At 39.0% G+C, this 15,746-nt stretch overlaps 2 protein-coding genes across 2 annotated transcripts; one reads left to right on the top strand and one right to left on the bottom strand.

The window, feature by feature from the left end:
* The first annotated feature begins 1,127 nt into the window (after positions 1–1,127).
* On the top strand, positions 1,128–2,204 carry LOC146674129 (uncharacterized). Its single transcript, XM_085402358.1, has 4 exons — positions 1,128–1,169; positions 1,226–1,235; positions 1,284–1,643; positions 1,816–2,204. The coding sequence occupies exons 1-4, from the start codon at positions 1,128–1,130 to the stop codon at positions 2,034–2,036; spliced, it is 633 nt and encodes a 210-aa protein (XP_085258484.1). The 3' UTR covers positions 2,037–2,204.
* Positions 2,205–12,113: 9,909 nt separating this feature from the next.
* Positions 12,114–14,033, bottom strand: LOC146674128 (butyrophilin-like protein 2). The gene is made up of 3 exons (XM_085402357.1): positions 13,970–14,033; positions 13,503–13,862; positions 12,114–13,243 (listed from the first exon to the last, which is right to left on the bottom strand). Exons 1-3 carry the CDS (start codon positions 14,016–14,018, stop codon positions 13,062–13,064), a joined length of 591 nt encoding a protein of 196 aa, XP_085258483.1. The 5' UTR covers positions 14,019–14,033; the 3' UTR covers positions 12,114–13,061.
* Between the last annotated feature and the right edge of the window lie 1,713 nt (positions 14,034–15,746).

Genomic DNA, 15,746 nt, shown 5'->3' with positions numbered 1-15,746 from the left:
CACATGACACCAAAAAGGGAAAATGGCTAATTGGGCACAATTTGGACATTTTAACTTAGGTTTTAGTCACTTTTGTTGCCAGCAGTTTAGGCAAAAAATGGCTGCATGTTTAGTTATTTTGAGGTGACATCAAATTTACACTGTTATACAAGCTGTGCACTGACTTTTTTACATTGTATCAAAGTGTCATATCTTCAATGTTGTCCCATGAAAAGATATAACAAAATATTGACAAAAATGTGAGGGATGTACTCACTTTTGTGAGATACTGTATAATTTTTTGTGAAATTTTAAGGAGGCTTGAAACATGACCACTGTGCACGTAACCTTGATGTTCTTTTAAAACTATGTGTTTTACCTGATTTATTTTTAAGTTGGACAATGTTCTGCTTTGTTACCTGTGATGTCTGATAATAATATACAACACTGATATTTTTTTACAGGTCAGTGTCTCACTGTAATGTACCCAGTAAGTTTAACAGGAAAACTTCCTCCTCACATGTTTTTTCACCTTTGCATAAAATTTTGTTAGAGACAAGTCCAAGAAAAGGCAAAGGTAAAAATATAAAAAAACAGGTTAAAAAAGATATGAAAGATAAAAACACTACACACTGATGTCAAGAGAGGGTTTTAAATGCTGTAGCTCAACACATGTACAGAATAACAATTATTAGCTGCACAGAAACAGTGGCAGGATATATTTTGTGTTTTTTAAGCAGAAGAAAAAATTTATTCTAAAAAAAAGTGAAATACTTTAGAGTTGTTAATGTTATCCTCTTAATTATAAAGATGTATATGTTCATGATTTTAAATGTGAACTGAGTTATTTACAGACAACTCAGTAGATGATTTCTCTCTAAAGAAAAACAAGAGAAATGTCAGCGCTTTAGGAAATACATTGTGAAGACAACGATTTTATTTACACTGAAGTGTGTTTATAGACGAAGGTGAAAGTATTCATGTAGTTTTGGTCAGTCAGTGTAATAATCAGCATAATGAACAGGATCAGATGTTGTAATGAGTGAATGAAGTCAGACTGTAGATTTTTCTTCTTCTAGCTGTACTGACTGACCTTTGACCTCATGTGTTGATGACTCTTCACCTCCATCTCCTCTCACAGGGAGAAGATGATCTGCAGGATCCTGCTGCTCATCATCCTCACCTCATGTGTCTCTGGTTCGTTTACAGCTTCACTTTATGAACTCCAAATAAAGCTCAACAACAGATTTGTTCCAGTTCTCAGTGAGTCTGCTCCTCTCTTTCCCTCTCTGTCTCCTCAACAGGATCATTTGTAGTCAATGTGACACAGACCTGCTATCAGGCAGAGGAGAACCACAACATCACACTGGAGTGGACGTTCACCACCAAACCTGACAGATCCACCAAAACTCTCAACATCCTCTGTGAACTCTTTATCAATGATAAACTCTCAGTCCTGCATCATGTCCATGAAGGTGTTGAGGTGTCAGAGTCTCAGGATGCAAAGTTTTCAGGACGAGTCCAGAGTGACAAAGACGCCCTCAGAGAAGGACGAATCAGACTGCAGCTGTCCAGACTCAGGACTGATGACTCGGGTCTGTACCTGTGTGAGGTCAACACTGATTATGGCTTCGGTGTTGGAAGATGTCGACTCAACGTAACTGGTAAGTTTATCATGATTAATATTAATATTATTATTACCATTATTTATTTACTAATTTATTTCTATATCACTGAGAGACTTGAATGAGTCCTGCTGAGAACTGTGGGTTTTTTTTAAGTCCAGATCATGAACACGAGCAAGTGTCAACAATTACATTTTATGCTTTTTTACAGCAGCTGCTGATCAGCTCCAACCACCGAGACCAACTCTGAGTTCAAGAGAAGAGAGTCGGGAAAGAACCTCAGTTTATATTGTACTGGGACTGACAGCAACAGCTCTAATGTGTGTCAGTCTGGCTGCTGTCAATCATTCTGTATTAAGGAAAAACAAAAAAAGAAAAGAACGAAGAAAAGAAACATTGGGTCTCCAGAGCTTTTTGGTAAGACATAATTAACCAGCAGATTCTCTTCATTTAACATCTGTTCAAGAGCCAGAAGATAAGGTAGTGCTATAAATGTAACATTTACATGTGACAGAGTTTAAATTAATAGAAATGTAATGATCAGTGTTGCTGTACATACTGCTTTTCTTCTGAAAATGATGACTTTCTTTCATTGTGCTGCTTCATTTTGTAAATTATTGTGTTTATGAGAAAATTGTTTCTGAGTTTCTTTGTCTAAATCTTTTTTTCAAAGCACCATACGTTTTCAAACATCTATTAACAAAGAAAAAACACACTTTACTGGCATCAGTTCTGTAAAGGACACATGTTCAGACCAAGTGAAAGACAAAAGATTCAATTCCAACAAGTCTAAACACTATATATCTCTGAGAAAACTGCAACTTTGAATTTCACAATACATGCTGATGACATTGTGCTCAAATTTAACCAATAAGCTACACTATTATAATTAGGGGTGGACGATATAAACGATATACAATAGAAACGATATAAATTTGGCCAACGATAGAGATTTTGACTATACCGCTCTATCGCGATAGCGCATGTTGATGATGTCATCAAGCTGCGCCTGTTTTGGTCGAAAGCATCGCAGCGGCTACAACCATTATCATCTGCAAATTATGCTGACAGTCATAGCAAAGAGATGAAGCACTTTTGAAATATGGGGAAAGCCAAAAACTGCGCTTCCTCCACTTCCGTAACATTGATTCATTAATGTTGAATTCTCTCGCAGCGGCTCTATTCCCATGTTGTTGCAGTATATTAATAACTAACCTTGTATTGTGGATGAATAATCTCAGTTGTTCTCCTGACTGAAGTTTGCCCCGTGTATAGCATCCTGCTATGCGATTGCATTTGTCCCTGACCACCAGAATCCCTCACGTTAAATTTTAATGAGTGGAAAAAAAAGTTGGCGTTCATCCTCCAGCTTCACTGTGCTAATGTTATGCTAACATAGCTGTGTCGCTAGCAATCACGTAGCACAACATTATATACCAGGTAGTCCAACTTCAGTAACCCCTCAAACGCCACTGCTGTTTAGTTTTCTGTCTTCGATTTTTGAGAAAATGAAAGGATTTTAAGTGTGCCTTATAGTGTGGAAAATACGTTATACAGAAGAAAAGAATATATCGCGATATATATCGTTACCGCACATGCTTCAAATTATATCGCGATATGAATTTTAGGCCATATCGCCCAGCCCTAATTATAAGATTAGTAAGGTTAACTTTAACAGTAAATATGATAACAGTTATGTTTACATTTAGATTTATGTTTCTAACAAAGTAAATAATTTCACAGAGTCAGAGAACTTTAAAACATTGTGAGGTTTTCAAAGCTAAAAAAAAAGAAATGACACAAAACCTGGGAATAAAGTGTCATGGTTGGCTGTGTGGCAAGCAGGCAAGCAGGAGTGGTGGACCCAAAATGCAGGACTCAGACTCGAGGGATGAACTCAAAATACTCAGCTTTATTTGCTGGCACAGGAAAACAAGCATACAAAGCAAACTAAACTAAACTGGGAAACAACATAGACTCACAGGAAAAGATCCACACAACATGAGGGTGAACTGACATTAACGACACAACAACAAGAACTAACTGACAGGGACTAAAATACACTGGCAGGCACATAAGGAAACGAGGAACAGGTGGGCACACAGCTGGGACTCATTAGGCTAGTAAGGACAAGGAAGTAAAACAGAATACACTATGAGACAAGACCTTCAAAATAAAACAGGAACTCCACAGGCAGAATTCAGAGACAATATTAACACAGTACAGAGGAAACAGGAGGAACATGAGGGCAGAACTAAACCTAAGAACTAGAAATCACAACCCAGAAGGACAAGAAATCTAGAAAAGCAAAACAGAACCCAATAAACAATAATATAGAATCAAAACACTGGGCCACAGGCCCAGGACTGTGACATAAAGATTGTCACAACAGTTTCGCCACTTCCTCCTTTTCCTCTTTTCAGACTCTACTCTTTTTTTAAGTGTCCACCAGGTGTACTCACAATTTTCCTATCTGCTGTCATTACCGCCCATCCACTCTCTATTTGATATTCCTCACATCCAAGGGCGTAGATTTGGTTTTGACATTGGTGGGGACGGATGATTCAACCACCAAACCCTGCCCTGTTTCTTTTTTTTTTCCTATTTGTCTTTGCTTCTTGATAAAAAGAGGAGAAATATGCTTGCCTACATATGCTATTCTACATGCTTTTAAAACATTTAAAATTACAATTCAAAATTATAATAGTTTTATATGTGAATTATATAATGTTGAATTACTATTAAACAAATGACTGACTAAGTATTTAGACTTTAGTTTACTTCAGCCATATTCCATATAAATCAGGTATACAAAAATACAAATAGCTTCAAATACAGTCATGACAATAAAAGAATATGACTTTAAGGACTTAACAACATTACTTCAGTTATAGGACACCAATATCTCTTATAAATTAGCATTAAGGGAACACTGAATGACCTGGTGGGTTTTATCCATAAAACTAATCATCTAAAATTACCTCAATTCATACTTATGTGCGATCTCATTACCACAAATTAATCGATAGAAAATCGCGATCTCAATCAGAGGCGGAGCCAGACATTTGAAACAGGCTTAAGCTTAGCCCTAAAGGGTAGTATGCATGTGGGATTTTTTTATTTTTTTTTATTTTATTTTATTTTTTTTTTGGGGGGGGGGGGGGGGGGGGGGGTAGAAATGACTGAAAGATTGATAGGCTCTGTTTTGAGTTTTGTTCAAAAAAGAATGACTTCATATAGGGAGAAATATATATCACATGTGCAGGACACCTTAAACTAGTTTTTTAATTAAGCAGCAAGGCAGAACAAAGTCAGGGCTGTATCAAGACACGAGGACTACACCCCAATTCAACCAGACCCAAAACTGATCCAGAATTAAAACAGGACTACAACAGTTCAAAATCAGGACTACTGAGGATTTAACAAAAACAGAACCAGAATCAGAACTAGATGATAGTAGCACTAAAAATCATCATAGACCTGCGCTACACTTATTTTTTTAATTCTACCAAAGTACACTATTTAGATTGAGAAAAGTTTATATAATTATTTAGCCTTGTTGTGCAAACAAGCATGCATAACTTAATAAATATAGAATTTGAAAAATAGCAAACCTAAAAAGAAACACTAGGTACGAGATACATGAGGACCTATGATACGGTGATACTTTTGGTAAACAACCATTTGACTAACATGTGTGTCTCACCTGCTCTTGTTCCACCTCTGATCTGTCCTCATTCTCCATCTCCATCTCTCTTCCTCTCTCTCCCTCTTTGTGCTGACAATCATCAAATATACAGATATTTACACACTCTTCAGATCAAAACACAAACACTTTTTTAATTGTAACATCAAATCAGACTAAATGTTTATTTTTTTAGATTGCTAAATATAAAAAACATATTTGTTAACTTTAAGAGTAAAGAGAGAAACTATCTGTATTTCTTAATTGTAAATGGCACCAAATTGTATTCAAAATTGAGCCACACTTATAGAGCTCCACAGTTCTTTTCCTGTTGTTTTGGTTGACATCTCTTGATTTTCCCATGTCAAAGAAACAGGCTCTGTGTTTTGCCTTATATGCATCCACAGCTGTGCCACCTGTTTACTCACATGGACTCTACTAACCTATCAGAAGCTTCTTCAGCTCAGAATGGAATCGTCTGGAGTTTTCTTATCAATTAACAATAAACTTAGTGTATATGTACTCCTAGATTTGATCAAAGTGATAAAAAATAGACAGCTCTGTCTCTCTTTATTCTGACATTTAACTAATTCAAAATATATTTCAATATTTATCTATAACAAAAGTTTACTCTAAATTGATGTTGTACAGTAAAAATATTTTATGTTTTCCCCCTAAAGTGTAAATATCTGGTTACAAATGTGAATATCCTGCTGTGTACTGAAATCCCTCCTGTTTTGCATAGAAATATACTGAACAACATACAAAGCATAATATATAAAATAACATTTACCTGAGTTTTTTCTTTGAAAGAAGCCTCTAATGTCCATTCTTATATTTCAGTACATAACTGAAACTGATTTAGTCGGGGAGGGTAAGAACTGAAAATATGAAATAAACACACATGTAAGCTAAGACTCTCTAAAGAAACAGCATTGTTGTTGTTCGGCTTTTCATTTCGCCATTTGTTGATTCACTTGAAGAGCAAGTAACGTAATATTGGTCAAGTGATCAGTTTGATATCAATCTTTAGTGATACACCGTCATATTTACATTATTTGTACGGTATGAATGATTTGCTTTGGTACCTGGTTAAACTTAAGCTCTCCTTAGTATGGCTGGCTCCGTTTCTCCAACAGCGCACTCACAGGCGGCAGCTGCCCCGCCCCCTCGCTCAGTCGCTTAGTGCCTTAGCTCGGATCATACCAATATCAAGGGGGATTCAAGCACAGCCGTAAATTCCCACAGTGTGCACTATGGTCGTGTCCAAATTCATGGGCTGCATCCTCCTGAGGACCCAGCCTTCGCGGTCTACGTGGGCCGGGTCCTCAGAAGGTCGGGTAGGCCGGAAGTAAACGGCCGTGAAATTGGACGGTCTAGCCTTCTGATTAGCGTCACCGCTGTCTCAGTGGAGTTTAATAAACTCGGTCGTCTGCTTCTTGCTATCTAAAATATAACAGGACACTGGCGTAAATTCTCGACTGTCTCATACTTCTGTTTAATCAGTTTTCTGTTTGACGTTTAGTCAGCTGTGTAAAAACCAAGGAGGAGGGGGATTAATAAAGTTTTATTTTATCTAATCTTATCTAATAACTTTAATCTCAGCCAAACCGATTTACTCACGAACAAACAAAACACTGAAAAAAGCCCAACAATAACATTTTTAGGTTGTCTAAGTGACTTATATATTACGTTTAACCCGAGCAGCGAAAGTCCGCGGTGATCTGAAAATGATGTGCCGGGAGTTGTGCCGTTCTCGGCCGCATCAGTAACCCTCGAGCTCCCGGCTAGCTGTCGAGCTGGTGGGTAGCAGACGTCTCCGAAAACGTCGAAGCACTTTTGCAAATATGCGATATCTTGATAAACCGAGCAGATATTTGATGTTTACACAACTACTTCCTCGCCTGAAAATATGTTAAAAGTTTATTTTGTGACCCAGAAAGATTAGTATGAGTAATTTTAAAACTTAGTATCGGCCATTGTTGGAAACTGGAATTTGGCTGGGCCGCGCTATGAATTCTGGGATATGGTAGGCCACGAAGGACACACCCGACCCATCCTTAAAATTCGGGGAAAAGGAGGACGCATTTGTCGGCTACATTCGGAGGAGTCTACGAATTTGGACAGCCTTCGGCGCGTCGCTGTGACGTAATCGGTCTACAAATGCGGCCTCAGGAGGATGCAGCCCATGAATTTGGACACGACCTACGTGCTTCGAATATTGTGTGTACTTTTTGTTTTATGCAGTTGTCAGCCAGGCATCTAACTATGAAAAAAATACACTCCAAAAGACCCCGGACTTCTGACAAAACAACCCGGGCTTAAGCCCAGTAATGCTGGGCTTACACTGTGCGATTTTTGGCCCATTTTGAGCCGATTTTTGAGTCGTGCGACCGTTTTGGCGATCGGCCTGATTTTGGCCTTCATCGTGCGTCGTGCATCGTGTAGTATACGTGGGGTAACGAGACGCGATTAACACCTCACGACCAGCTCCCGATCATCAATCGCTTGGTCGTGAGGGTGTCACCGCAGTTTGTCACACTGCGCACGTGCAAACACAAATGTCAGTGAAAAAGACGGCGCAGCACGGCAGTGCAGCGTGTGATCTGGACACAAGCGATGGAGGTACAACTTGTAGAACTTTGGAAAGCTCATCCGAGCCTTTTCGATGTGGCCTCACAAAATTATCACGACCACAACAACCGTGAAAATAGTTGGATTTACATTGCTGCTCAATCACAGCTGCCTGATCAATGTTTTTCATTAGCAATTTAGCAAAGTTGATGATGGCAGTGTGCGTGTCTGTGTGAGTGAAAGACAGAGAGGGAGAGTGAGCGACAGAATTTCTGTTATAACCTTCATTTTATGGACGCACAGTGTGAGCACTCAGGTCGCATCAGAGCATCGGGCCGTATAGTGTGAGACCCTGCATCGTGACCTATGAACTTCTAACCCCTGCGAGTCAATCGTGCAGTTTGAGCAGGAGCTGAATCACGCGACTGAAAAAATCGCACAGTGTAAGCCCAGCATAAGCCCAGCATAAGCCACTCCCACGCTCCGCCCCTGATCTCAATTCATACTTATGTGCGATCTCATTTCCAAATGACAACGATTTAAAAAAAAAAAAAAAAAAAAAGACGAGGACGATTGTACCGCATTTTGATCCGGACGTAATCTGCATGAAAACAAGCACTCACTATTCCTGCTCAACAAATGACAAGGGCGGAGCCTTGTACCACGTGATACAGAAGCTGGCTGCTAAAATTGGCAGGGAAAAAACAACGGAGAGCACGTCAGGGATGACGAGAAAGTGACAGGAGAAAATCCGTCCCAGTCAACCACCCAAACATCAATAACGGGAACCTTATACAGCTCTTCCCTATACCCGTCGAACTCCCGCAGGCACAAAGAAATTACGGAGGCTATCACTTATCACCTGACCAAAGATATGGCTCCCATCAACACTGTGCAAAACAAGGGATTTAGGAAAATGACCAACACCCTAGACAAACGCTACACAGTGCCGTCCCGCAACTATTTTTCTATTGTTGCACTACCTGCTCTATACACGCAGTGTCGAGCAACGGTGGAGACGGAATTTCAAACAGTACAACATTTTGCGGCAACAACAAAACGTGAGACATTTGTTGTTTTTATGTTTATTTATTGTTTTTATGTTCAGTCTAAACTATACGAAATTGATGTGCAGTTAATAAGTGCAATAAATATTTATATTGGAAAAGAAAATCGTGATCTCAATTCTAAGCAAAAAAATCGTAAATCTCATTTTATGCAAAATCGTGCAGCCCTACCACAAAGCAAGGCTGGACTGGGACAAAAAATCGGCTCGGGCATTTTGACTAGAGACCGGCCCACCAGGATAAAGATTGAAAATGTGACGTCATTCAGGGGTAAAACCGCAAAGGATTCTGGGAACTTGTGGCAAGAGGTACTAGCGCACGCAGGCTTTCAATTGAACTCAGTTACACAGCGATAAAAAGAAACACAAAAAATGGCAAGAAGCTGTTGTATTATTAACTGCAATAGCCGGTCACATGACAGCCATGGGAAGCCGACGGGTAAAGAGATCGTTTTTTTTTTTATCGGATTACGTCATTGAAGAGAAATTTTTTAAGCCATGTTTCCGAAGTAAGCCGACGGATGGTCTGGATATACCAAATATAACGTCTCAGAACACTCCAGCTCACAGGTTAGTCTGCTCCAAGCATTCCCACAAAGGTCAGAGTTTTGTAGTAGTTAATACGTCATTTTTCTTAACATAATTGGTGATATAGGTTACAAGCAAGTCTGGCGCTGAACAGAAATTGTCGCGCTATGCTCCTTTATTTATTGTGCATAAATAGTGAATTGTCCTGACACAATATTGTGTTTCGCTTCTGTTATTATGGTACATTGACAAAAACATACTTTTATTCACAGGATAAAACAGTTGTTTTGTATCACTAATTGTCCAGTATGATTACAGCATACAATATTATTGTCACTGCTACATTTCTGTAATGAACCAGAAATTATTTCCACTACTAATTAATTACCGTTGAGCTCAAAGGTTATATTAATAAACGGTTAATGAATGTGTATTTATGAGGACGATTTGTGAGACTGGTAAACTTACCTTTGTTCGTACGATGGTCTTTCGTTCTACACGGTGCATTTCAAGGTCCTGTACCCATCCGTCGGTAAACTGTACCTGGGCTTGTTGCAGTGACCTGAAGTTACTAAACTTCACGAGTGTATGCACTCACTCCAAGAACCGTATGATTATAAATCTGAGCGTGGTGAAAGTTGGGCAGCACGCTGACGTCTTTTGTCCACTCTGTGTGCTCGTACGGGTATAACCCTTTCACTCCTTTGATTTTTTCCTCGTATCTTTGTCTTTTCGTCGAGTCTGTCTTTGTACGGACCGGCATTGTTCTCCTTTTGTTTTGTACATTCCTTTTTTGTGCGGCAAAGAAAAAACAAGAAGGTATTGGAACCGGAGAATGAACGTTTTGCGGTGCTGCAAATGCTTGCATTTGATGCCGGTACTTGGATTGTTTTGCCACGAGTTCCCGGCATGCAATGCGCGAAAAATCACGCGATTGCTAAACAAGGGGGCGGGTGCATTCGGCCTCCTCGGCTGTAATTGGTCCAGCCCAGAGTCGATCATGACCAATTGGCCAATCCAACACCTTTCATTATATATACCCTTCCTAAAAAAAAAAAAAAAAATCCATCGGCCCATAAAAACAAAAAATCGCCAGCGGCCCACCGCCAGCGGCCCACCTGCCCGATGGCCAGTCCAGCTATGCCACAAAGTAAAAGATCTCTCAGCAAAATGATGCAACATCTTAGGCACACTATACAAACATTACTGATGAGTCACTCATCAGTAATGTTTGTAGGGTGAGTGTATTTTTAAAACAATTTGTGCAAACTGCACTACAAGATGGAATATTTGCAAAATCATGACTACCTCATGATATTTTGTCTCAGAAATTAACCCTATGAATATGTCAGTACCATTAGGATTAAATTATTGTGTCACCAACATTTTAACGTTAGACATATAATTTTAACAGCCTCTGTAAACTGATGTCCTGGCTTGCTCGAGGCTGCCATTTTCTCTGACAGTTTCAATCAAAATTAGAAATGCTGCTCTGAGACTGAGAGAACTAATAGTGCTGCCTGTTGTGCAGTTAGTTTCCAAAACACGTTATTCATGGTAAATGGCCTGCATTTGTATAGCGCTTTTCTAGTCCATAGGACCCCAAAGCGCTTTACACTACATTCAGTCATTCACCCATTCACACACACATTCACACACTGGCGATAGCAAGCTACATTGTAGCCACAGCTGCCCTGGGGCGCACTGACAGAGGCGAGGCTGCCGGACACAGGCGCCACCGGGCCCTCTGACCACCACCAGTAGGCAAACACGGGGTTAGTATCTTGCCCAAGGATATTGCAGCCAGGATGCAGCCTGGGATCGAACCACCGACCTTCTGATTAGTGGCTGACCTGCTCTGCCACCTGAGCTACAGCCACCCTTCACCACCATTCATGGTTACATACAATTTTAGACTGATGTGGGCCAAAGCCTAGCATAGCCTGTAACATTATTATGACGGACACATTTTATGAGTAAACTTGAGTTTAAGTGACTAACAGGTTTCTTTGAAAAACACTTTCTTATATTCAGGTTCTTCCTTTTTGCTGCCATCCTCCTCACAGCGCAGGCTTGCTGCTGCTAAAATTAAACAGAGCTCCCTGAAAGGCACAGCCAATCACATTGGCTATATTTGTCACATGACGTAGGACTCCAGTAGAGAACGTAATTGAACTCTTTCTGCACCACTGGGTGAATGAGACGTTGACAGATGTTTGTTTTTTTTGTTTTTTTTTTCGTTTTTCTTTACTCGAAGAGATCTAATTATTGGTGGGGACAATTCAATAATCGGTGGACATTGGTGGGGACATGTCTCTTCAGTCCATGACAAATCTCTCTCTCACTGATTCTGCTGAACCTAAAATGACGGAAACATATTAAAGATGTTGTTTTCCCTCAAAGTGAGCCAAATGTTTATTTTATTTTTGAAGTGACAGAACAAAGTTATGCTCAATGTTCACTGCTCACATTTCACAGACCTCACCTGTATGTCTTTATATTGGCCTCACTGATTTCAGCCTTCTGCAAAATAGTCCCAGCTTCCTACTCCATCATGTCACAGTATCAGAATCAGTTAATCATAAACAAACAGAAGAAAAAAAAATCAGCATATACTAAAAAAAAATTGTTACAACTAAAATGAATTTTTATACTCAAATCCAGAATATTGTGAGCTCTCTATCATCAACAAGAAGCATTTTCTATTTTATCCCAAGCCATTTTCTTTTACTTCGAGAAAGTGGTAAAGTCAGTCACACTTGTGCTTTTGTGTCTCAGTCTCTGTATTGGTGAGATGCTTTCAGTGAAAACTTCTGCAATTTGTCCATCATCAGTAGTTCCACTGATCGGTCAACAATTCAACGTCCCCACTGGCTGATTCAATTACATGTCCACACATGAAGGCGACAAAGGTAAACACAAGAAAACAAAGTAACTCACTGACATATAAACATGCTGACAGCTCAAAAACCTGAAGCTGCTCAATTTTCTATCTTAAATCCAACACTCTAAAAGAGAGAAAAGACAAAGAAGTGCCACCTGTTGGTTTATGGTGGAAACAAACCATATTTCTGCTTTTGATTATTTTCTGAATGTTTATATAATTCTATACAGAATGATAAACACCGTGACACAATATGTAACGTTATAAATCTATTACAATTTATACAACTATAATTCATTTTAGCTGTATAAATCTATATTAGTTAAAAAATCACTATGTTGTATAGGCATAAAAGATATATATACAAACATATGGATAAAGTTTATTATTGTTTGCAGGATGATAATTAAAAACATTAAAGTTCAGCGTGCAAAAGTTTAAAAAAAAATGAATCCTAAACATCCTGAACTCACAACTGCAGTCTGACAGTTTTTAAGAGATAATAAAACAAATAAGCAGAACACTTACCTTTCCCATAAGTGACAGTGTGATAAAAGTTTACTGTTGAAGTAATGAAGAATATAAACATGAAGAGGAGTTTCCTACACTGTTTTGTGGATCAGCTCTAGATTGTGGCTCATTATTCTCTTTCCACCAAATCCTCTAACAGTTTCATTTACATTGTTGATCAAACTGTTTCCACTTATTCATCTGATAAGCTCAAAGTTTTCCGACATCCAACCCTCGACTCTGTGTAGAAATCCTGTTATTTAGACAGTAAATAAATGAAAAGCAGCAGAGCAGCAGAGCTGCTGTCAGTCCACAGTAGAGGCCGATCCCACCTCGACTCTCTGTGTTTGATGCCTTAGGTTTTCTCGCAGATTCAGGAAAATCCCTCACTGCTGTAGAGACACAAACATCTGAGTCACTTATAAATAAATATTACACTAATACCACATTAAATAACTCACATCTCTAAGAAGGATCTTATTCGTCCAAAGAAGTGCCAAACTAGACATGTTTAAATTGCTCTCCTGAATCATCTCACCAGTGACGTTGAGTTTCACTGAGAGACTCATTCAAGTCTCTCAGTGATATAGAAATAAATTAGTAAATAAATAATGGTAATAATAATATTAATATTAATCATGATAAACTTACCAGTTACGTTGAGTCGACATCTTCCAACACTGAAGCCATAATCAGTGTTGACCTCACACAGGTACAGACCCGAGTCATCAGTCCTGAGTCTGGACAGTTGAAGTCTGATTCGTCCTTCTCTGAGGGCGTCTTTGTCACTCTGGACTCGTCCTGAAAACTTTGCATCCTGAGACTCTGACACCTCAACACCTTCATGAACATGATACAGGACTGAGACTTTATCACTGATGAAGAGTTCACAGAGGACGTTGAGAGTTTTGGTGGATCTGTCAGGTTTGGTGGTGAACGTCCACTCCAGTGTGATGTTGTGGTTCTCCTCTGCCTGATAGCAGGTCTGTGTCACATTGACTACAAATGATCCTGTTGAGGAGACAGAGAGGGAAAGAGAGGAGCAGACACACTGAGAACTGGAACAAATCTGTTGTTGAGCTTTATTTGGAGTTCATAAAGTGAAGCTGTAAACGAACCAGAGACACATGAGGTGAGGATGATGAGCAGCAGGATCCTGCAGATCATCTTCTCCCTGTGAGAGGAGACAGAGGTGAAGAGTCATCAACACATGAGGTCAAAGGTCAGTCAGTACAGCTAGAAGAAGAAAAATCTACAGTCTGACTTCATTTACTCATTACAACATCTGATCCTGTTCATGATCCTGATTATTACACTAACCGACCTACACTACATGACAATATGCTGTGTAAGAAATTAATAAATAAATGAATATTGATAAAATAAAGAAAACTCACAGGGAGGATGAAGACTTCATAGAGAAGTCAGCCTGTCAAGATGTGATCAGCTTCTTATCTTTCCTGTGAGTTCCAACATTCTTCTCTTTCTGACTATTACCCTTTCATTTTCACTTTCAATCAAATATGATATGTTTAGGGAAAATTGTTTGGGTTTAAATATTGGGTAATATTTATTCAAAACAGAGTCAAACATTATTTTCAACAAAAAAGACGTGACCTTGATGTAAGCAGAGTTTTCAAACTAAGCAGAGTTTCCTAACTTTTAGAAAATCTGTACCAGATTTTCTAATAGTGTAAAATTATTAATAATTATTTAGATCCAAGAAACTGTCATTGTTAGGGTGAGTGCAGAGTTTTTTCCATAGAGCCAGTGGGTCCACTTCTGGGCAGAGTCGGTGCATTCCTACAGGAAGTCCACACCTGTTAGCAATTGAGCTTCCAGTACTTAAGTTTTCGCAGTAGAGTTTACCGCTCCTGATCTTGCAGAAATTTCTCGGGTGGGTTTTTTTTTTCTGTTTTCACAGCTTAAGGAGATCTTGTTTCACCTGCATGGAGAACTCCAAGTTGTCTGTTCACAGCAAACTTCCAAATGCAACCACCACACCTCAGGTCAACTCCAGCCATTTTATTTGCTTAATTGATAATGACATAAGGAAGGAACTGCACACACCTGCCCATGAAATACCCTTTTAATCAATGTCCAATTACTTTAGGTCCCTCTTAAAAAAAAAAAGTGTGGCACATGTTAAGGAGCTGAAACTACTAAACCCTTCATCCAATTCGAATGTGGATACCCTCAAATTAAAGGCCATTATTTAACTATAATTGTAATATCTTTCAATAAACATGGAAAAAAAACAAACCTTGTGTCAGTATTTAAATATATATGGGCTTGACTGATCAGAGTAGATCAGGATGACAATAATCCAGTTTTAACTCACAATTTCTTAGGTCAAGAAATGATTATAAACACAGAAAATAACATAAAAAATGAAATAAATACAGTTGGGTAGTCAAAAATGATGAGGTATTTTGGATGATTACAGATTAAGGGGAGTCTTTGAAAAGGACTACACCACCTTCTGTTTCAGTTAGGGCCCAGGGTGACATACATATGTTTTGGTATTGAGCATTTGCGATTAACTGTACAAGCTAAGTGGCAAAGGCCGAAGACAGCAAAGACTAGGCACACATGTTTTTTTGAAGGTGTCTTTAGGCAGCAACACCGGAATTCAACAAAAGTCAGCCATCTGTCAGTAAACAATACATGTGCTTCCTGAGCTCAGTTTTATATAAAAACATGGTGGTTCCTAATCAAGTTCTTTCCACATCAGCAGCTTACACCCTCCCTCCCAGAGCAGATGCACATGCAGCAAAATATACTTAGAAAGGAAACTAAAAAAGACTCATTTAAGGCAGACCCAAAGACTATTCTTCCCTATCAGAAAGTAAAAGCAAACAAAAGACAATTTTCTAACCTAAACTTCTACCAAAA

The sequence above is a fragment of the Rhamphochromis longiceps genome, linkage group LG3 (assembly GCF_057381845.1).
Source record: "Rhamphochromis longiceps isolate RC_006_pf linkage group LG3, R_longiceps_female_GT1.1, whole genome shotgun sequence".
Lineage (NCBI taxonomy): Eukaryota > Metazoa > Chordata > Actinopteri > Cichliformes > Cichlidae > Rhamphochromis > Rhamphochromis longiceps.
This window is presented reverse-complemented; position numbering and strand designations above follow the sequence as displayed.